Source organism: Borostomias antarcticus (assembly GCF_949987555.1).
Source record: "Borostomias antarcticus genome assembly, chromosome: 20".
Classification (NCBI taxonomy): Eukaryota; Metazoa; Chordata; class Actinopteri; order Stomiiformes; family Stomiidae; genus Borostomias; species Borostomias antarcticus.
This window is the reverse complement of record NC_140253.1, coordinates 4,456,366-4,463,865: the sequence shown is the minus strand read 5'-3', so window position 1 is coordinate 4,463,865 and position 7,500 is coordinate 4,456,366. Positions and strand designations below refer to the sequence as shown.

The 7,500-nt window shown below is 49.3% G+C and overlaps 1 protein-coding gene across 1 annotated transcript in view; it reads left to right on the top strand.

Annotated features, from left to right (window-relative positions):
• zcchc7 (zinc finger, CCHC domain containing 7) overlaps nt 1-7,500 on the top strand; it is a gene marked incomplete at both ends in the record, with an annotated part of 46,001 nt that overhangs the window by 24,478 nt on the left and 14,023 nt on the right. The window contains 3 exons of the mRNA XM_084454471.1: nt 2,827-2,876; nt 3,073-3,207; nt 4,084-4,254. Of these exons, the coding sequence (XP_084310597.1) occupies nt 2,827-2,876; nt 3,073-3,207; nt 4,084-4,254 (356 nt within the window). The remainder of the gene's footprint in view (nt 1-2,826; nt 2,877-3,072; nt 3,208-4,083; nt 4,255-7,500) is intronic.

Genomic DNA, 7,500 nt, shown 5'->3' with positions numbered 1-7,500 from the left:
TCTGCTGACAGTTGGTCTAGGGGCCATGAGCGTTTTTTCGTCGTCGTTCGTTCGTTCGTTCGTTCGTTCGCTCATTCATCAATCAATCAATCATTCATTCATTCATTCATTCATTCATTCAGACAGACCCTGCTGCCTTACTCCTTTGCCTCACCTCTCCTCCTACTGATCTCCACCTCCTCCTCCTGTCCTCCTCCTCTCCCTCCTCTCCTCCACCCCTCATGTGTTTGATTCCTCGGCCGTGACAAAGAGGTTCACCCTTTATCCCTGTGTGTGTGTGTGTGTGTGTGTGTGTGTGTGCGTGTGTGTGTGTGTCAGTCAGGGGTCCTCAGATTAAGGGAAAGCTTCCTGGTCTTTATTTGAGGAGTCCCCCCGGGAGACGCTTTGGGAATGACTTTCGCCAAGTCACACACACACACACACGCACACACACACACACACACACACACACACACGCTCCTCCTTCTCCTCTTTCACACCGCCCATTGACTGGGGTCGCTGTGTTTGACGCTGAACCTCGCCCCCCCCACCCCGCATACACACACACACACACACTGCCCTCCCGACGAGGCCCCCCAGTCAGATCACAGCGGGCGACGCCCGGGTCAGTGACCTCACACCTGCAGCGGGACTCCCTGCTTGTAAGACGGGTGACTGGCTGTCAGGCTGCCTGTCCTTCCACGACCGGCCTGTAGGGGGAGCAGTCTCTACAGCGACGGGTGTTGACCGGTTTCAGTGGGACAGGATTGGAGTCGTTTTATCAGGGGATAATTTTTTCTGCGGGGGTTCGCAATGGTTATAATTGGCCGTCGTGTGTGTGTGTGTGTGTGTGTGTGTGTGTGTGTGTGTGAGTGAGAGTGAGAGTTTCGGAGGGCATTCAGGTCGCAGTGTGGAGGAGCAGTTTAAACAGACGCCATGTTAATCTGCTAGACAGACAACAAGAGGTGTTGACCTCCACTGGAACAAAACAGACACAGGAGAGCAGGGGATGAGGGAGGGAGGGAGGGAGGGCAAGGAAGTAGAGGGAGAGATGGCTACAGTAAGGTTAGGGTGATATTTGAACAGGGCTCAAGGCTGTGTGTTTGTGTTTGTCGAAAGGCTAAAGACAGTCAAGCAGCTAATCATGGGGGTTGCTGCACTAGGCCTGTGTGTGTGTGTGTGTGTGTGTGTGTGTGTGTGTGTGTGTGTGTGTTTGTGCGTGTGTGTGCGTGCGCATGTGCCTTGTCTTCTGTTGTGCACCTATATCTCCCTCTGTACGTTGTGTGTGCTTGCATTTTATCTGTGTACTGTATGTGTCATTGTGTGTGTGTGTGTGTGTGTGTGTGTGTGTGTGTGTGTGTGTGTGTGTGGAGAGAACTAGTGTCCCTCAGGGCTCAGTTTGCGGTCCTCTCGTACAGATGTGCTACACTGACACTGCGTGGGAGATTGCTGTCAGTTTGGTGTGTGCGTGCGTGCGTGTGTGTGTGTGTGTGTGTCTCACAGGGGCACGTTTGGAGTCGGTGTAAAAGTTCTTCCTTTTGCTCAAATGACATCACAGCTACACATTAAGGAACGTTTAAACCATGGATGTATTAATAGAACTGGATGCAGCCACTCCATTCACTGACCGCTATCACAAGTGAAGCCCAATTAACAATTGATTAGCCTAGTCAGGTTGTTGTATGTATTAAGCCCTAATCAAATGTGTTAATGAAAATGACCACAAAAAAGGAGAGTAGTCAACGCACAACGCTCAAAAAGGGCTTAATACATACAACAAACTGACTAGGCTAATCAATTGGTAATGAAAATGACCACAACATCCTGTGCATGGTTGAAATGGTAGTGGGATACGGTGATAAACTGGAGTGATCATTTGACAGCAATTATTAGCCTTTTCCAGAAATGGACAGAAACGGGATATTTTTTAGAATAACAGGAATTTATTCACATACGATGGAAAGGAGTTGATGTAGACATAAAGATGAAACGATACACTGCCATTCAACAATCCACAATAATTAGCCTAGATGGTTAAGTTTGGGTGTTTGACCGCTTCTAGCTTCTATATCGAATGGCCGACTGGTGTAAGATGGATAGCCTAAGGTTAGAGAGATAAGTGTAGGCTATGGTTATGTTAATAAAGCTAACAATGATGTTGTAAAATGCATGCAGACCTGCCGATCTGAAAGATTGATTCATTATTACCATGGATCGATATTGGGATTGATCAAGGGCGAGTGTGAAATAGCAGCCAGGAACTCAGCGGGTTATCCGAGATGCGGTAGCCGCGGCCAAAGCTCCTGCTGGCGGGGAGTGAAGCTCTTCAACTCGCCTGTCACTGGCTCCCTGGAGGAATTTAGCCTGGCTGCAATTGCGTTATCGCGAACGTAATGAATACCATCTACTAGCAAAAAAACATGCTCAGCTATAATTAACCTGTTAAAACTAAGATGCCCGGATAAAAAAAATAATGTCTCCAATGGATATATTTGATAAAAACAGGTTAATATGCAAGCCGGTTTTCATTGCTAAATCAAAGCGGGGAGAGCCGGGAACGTGCGTCTACATTTCACATGAACGTGAACCTGTTCGTGGACGCGCAAGTAGGCCAGAAAAGCACAACTGCGCAAGTACAAAAGGCACCGGACATACGTCAAACGACAAAAATTTGCCAAGATGGCGCGGTTCAATAGGGCTTCACTTTAGATTTCGAATCCTGGGGGCCTGGTTTAAACAGACATTTAAAGGAACAGAGTGAAAATGAGCATTAGGTCATTCAATAGAGGCTTACTTCCTGTCCTCTTAAGTTTTATAAAAACAAACAATGATTCTTTTTCTTTTCAGAGAGTTATGGTGAAAATGCTGTCTGGAATGTGTCAGACCGGGACAGAGAGGTAAGCTACTTCAGAGTGTGTGTGTGTGCGTGTGTGTTAGGGGTGGGAATCGGTAGTGATCTCACGATTCGATTCAATTTCAAATCGATTATCGACGACTCGATATTCGATTCGATTATACATTTTTTTCACCACCCCTAGTGTGTGTGTGTCTATGATTGTGTAACTCTGCATTACTTCTGTGTGTGTGTTCCAGGCCCAGATCAATAACAGGGCCAAGAGCCAGCCGTGGGTCCGCCGGGCCCCCAAGCGCTACTACACAGACAAGAGCGTCACCTGCCGCAGCTGCAGCAAGACTGGACACCTCTCCATGAACTGCCCCACACCCAGGGTAGACACACACACACACACACACACATGCATACCACACACATAGACACACACGCATACCACACACATAGACACACACGCATACCACAAACATAGACACACACACGCATACCACACACATAGACACACACACGCATACCACACACATAGATACACACACATACCACACACACACACATACCACACACACACACACACATACCACACACACACACACGCATACCACACACACAGACACACACACACATACCACACACACACATACCACACACACACATACACACACACACATACCACACACACATACACATATCACACACACACACTTGCATACCACACACACACACACACACACACACACGCACACACACACACATACCACACACACTCACGCATACCACACACACACATACCACCCACCCACACAGACACATACCACACACACACACACACACACACATACCACACACACGCATACCACATACACACATACCCCCCCACCCCCCACACACACATACCACACATACACACACACATGCCACACACACACACATACCACACACGCATATGCACACACACACGCATGCACACAGACACACACACGTACCGCACACACACACACACATACCACACACACTCACATGCACGCACACACACACACGTACGCATACAGTACACAGAATATATACCGTAAGCTCAGACACAAACGTTTAGATGTTTGCCTTTCTCTTCTCCCTCTGCTTGAATGTTTGTGTGCACCTGTTTGTGCATGCTTACCTGTGTGTGTGTGTGTGTGTGTGTGTGTGTGTGTGTGTGTGTGCGCGTGTGTGCGTGTGCGTGTGTGTGTGCGTGTGTGTGCGTGCGTGCGCGTGCGCAGAAGGAGCCGTGCTGCGTGCTGTGCGGGGAGCCGGGCCACTTCCAGAGGGACTGTCCCAGCAGGCACTGCAGCAACTGCGGCCTCCCCGGCCACCTGTACGAGGCCTGCAGCGACCGCTTCTACTGGCACAAGCACTGCCATCGCTGCGCCATGACCGGACACTTCCACGACGTGAGTACGACCCCGCACACACACACACACGCACGCACACACACCCTACTTGATGGTCTTCAGACGGCCGATCCGGGATCCGCGCGCTCTGGTTGGCTGGGGAGAGTGGAGGTGGTTAGTGGGGGGGCGGAGCCTTTTTCTCTGTAGGAGGAGGAGGAGGTGTGTCTCTGTAGACCAGGAGTTTTGTTCAGGCTGCACTCTCTCACGCACGCACAAACACGGCGTGGTGCTCTGACACAACTTAGAAAGAGATTACATCACCTCTCACCTCTTCCTACCCCCCCCCCTCACCTATCTCCCCCTCTCTTTCCCTCTTTCTCTCTCCCCTCTCATTCTCTCTCTCTCTCTCTCTTCCTCTACTTAGTTTAGTGACTGAATGACCCAGGGTTAGACTACGCTGCTGTTCATAGTAATTGATACAGTTCATCAATTACAGCTTAGTTATGTCTCTGCCATGCTGCATCTTCCAGCTGCGTGCGTGCGTGTGTGTGTGTGTGTGTGTGTCCTCCACCCACACACTCTGTATTTCTTTATCCACCGTTTCTCTTTCTCTTGTTCGCCAGCCTCTCTCTCTCTCCATCTCTCTCTCTCTCTCTCTCTCTCTCCATCTCTCTCTCTCTCTCTCTCTCTCTCTCTCTCTCTCTCTGTCATCTACTGTACTGTGTAATGGATGCGTAGCCAGCTGGACACCTGAGAAAGGGGAGACTAGGACACACACACACCGTACCGTACCATACACACACACACACACACATCGTACCGTACCATACACACACACACACCACACCACACACACACACACACACCATACCACACACACACACACATGCTCTTTTTTCTCTTCTCTCTCCACTGATTTTCTTTCTTTCTTTCTTTCTTTCTTTCTTTCTTTCTTTCTTTCTTTCTTTCTCTACGCTCTTCTAAAATGGTGAACTCAACTATTTATAACAACTATTTTGTCGGTGTGTGCGTGTGTTAGGGAGTGAAATGATGGTGTGGTGTGTGTGTGTATGTGGTGTGATGTGATGTGTGTGTATATGGTGTGGTGCGTGTGTGTGTGTGTGTGTCAGGTCTCTCCCCCGGGTCTCTCCCTGTCTCTCATTAAAGACAGACGGTTGACGGAGCGCGAGTGTGTCGCTCGCCTCGCCTGTCACCCCCGACAACAACCCACTACCCCGCTGGTCTGGAGGGAGAGGGAGAGAGAAGGGGAGAGCAAGGGAAGGATGGAGAGAGAGAGAGGGAAGGATGGAGAGAGAGAGAGAGAGAGGGAGCGAGGGAAGGATGGAGAGAGAGAGAGGGAGCGAGGGAAGGAAGGAGAGAGAGAGAGAGGGAGCGAGGGAAGGATGGAGAGAGAGAGAGAGGGAGCGAGGGAAGGATGGAGAGAGAGAGAGAGCGAGGGAAGGATGGAGAGAGAGAGAGAGCGAGGGAAGGATGGAGAGAGAGAGAGAGAGAGGGAGCGAGGGAATAATGGAGAGAGAGAGAGAGGGAGCGAGGGAGTGAGGGAAAGATGGAGAGAGAGAGCAGGGAGGGAGAAGCCAGGAAAGGGTGAGGGATCGGGATGGAGGGATGTGAGGAGGGAGAGAGAGAGGGGTGGAGGGATGTGAGGAGGGAGAGATGGAGAGAGAGAAGGAGGGAGAGAGAGAGGGGTGGAGGGATGTGAGGAGGGAGAGATGGAGAGAGAGAAGGAGGGAGAGAGAGATGGATGGAGGGATGTGAGGAGGGAGAGAGAGAGGGGTGGAGGGATGTGAGGAGGGAGAGATGGAGAGAGAGAAGGAGGGAGAGAGAGAGGGGTGGAGGGATGTGAGGAGGGAGAGATGGAGAGAGAGAAGGAGAGAGAGAGAGGGGTGGAGGGATGTGAGGAGGGAGAGATGGAGAGAGAGAAGGAGGGAGAGAGACGGATGGGGTGATGTGAGAACCCAGCAGAGGGGAAGAGAAAAGTTCAAACGAGAGTCGTGACGTTGTCACGCAAGTAAACTCGTCCGCGTTAACTGTAATTAAAAACACATTTCGAGAAACAAAACAATTTGTGAACAGGAAGTTTGCTCATTGTTGCCTGTCAAAACTGAATGAGGGAGAGATTTACTAGAGAGAGAAGCAGGAGCTAAACTAATCCTTCCTTGAAAGAATTACGTTTTATCCTTAAACTAGAGGGGCTTGCACCTCCGCCCCTGTCCCCCTCAACTGCTCTCCCCCTTCCACGTCCCCCCCCCCCCCCCCCTCTACCTTTCCTCTACCTTTCCTCCCACCTCCCCCACCACCTCTCATGTGCTGTGTTCTCCTACTGGCTTTTTGAATTGGTTACTGAAGCACCACCTGTAGTTTCCTCTTTCTGCTTGACATCTTTCCTCTCCAATTTCCAAAACGTTGCTAGTTTTGACTTCCCATTCACATTCATTAACAGCCAAGCAGAGCAGTAGTGGAGGGAGGAGTGGGCTGGTTCAGAGTCTGCAGACAGTAGTTTACAAGATGTACATTTGAGATGGGAGTTATACAGCCAATGACATGTTGAATCTATAGTCTATAGGCGAGATATAGTTTTCTATGAAGTCAATCATTTTAATGTGCAGACACTTTATTTTCATCCACCTGAAAGTGTCTAGAGTTTACTTTGAATGCTTGAAGTTTACATTATCGTTTAAATGCAAGTTGAGACACCAGTCTATATAACAGGTGTCACTGTGTTGCTTGGCAGTATTGCCTTTACGCTCACTTGCCCATGCTGGGTTCGATCTTGGCTGTACAGAAATCATCACACTTCACACTAACAGATAGCATACATAAAGCATTAAACATGGTAATTTAGCGGACTCTATTGAGGTAGCCTACAGAATGCATCGCTTCAACTATCCACACGAATGAGAAATATAACGTTATGGTGCATTCCATTTGTCTCGGAAGGTGTGAGTGGGAACTGGCAATGGTCACTCCCGAGGTGAGCGTTCCAGTTGCAACAGCTGATCTCGTTATCAACAGCTAACTAGTAGCTCTAGCCTTTGTTAGCAAACAAGTTGATAACGACGCACTAAGTGGTATTGTGCGCACAAAACACCATAATCAGCAATAGCTTTAGCAGCTTGTTTGTCGCTCTCTACACTGCAGCCAGTAGTCTCGTCAGGCGCAAAGCGAAATTTAAATATTGGTGATTTAAATAATAACACTGCTGCAGCATCATCTTCCATCTGCCGGACGGAAAAATTATGGTAGGCGGGCTCTAGCGTTCTACCTTCCGGATCGAGCTGAAAAAGT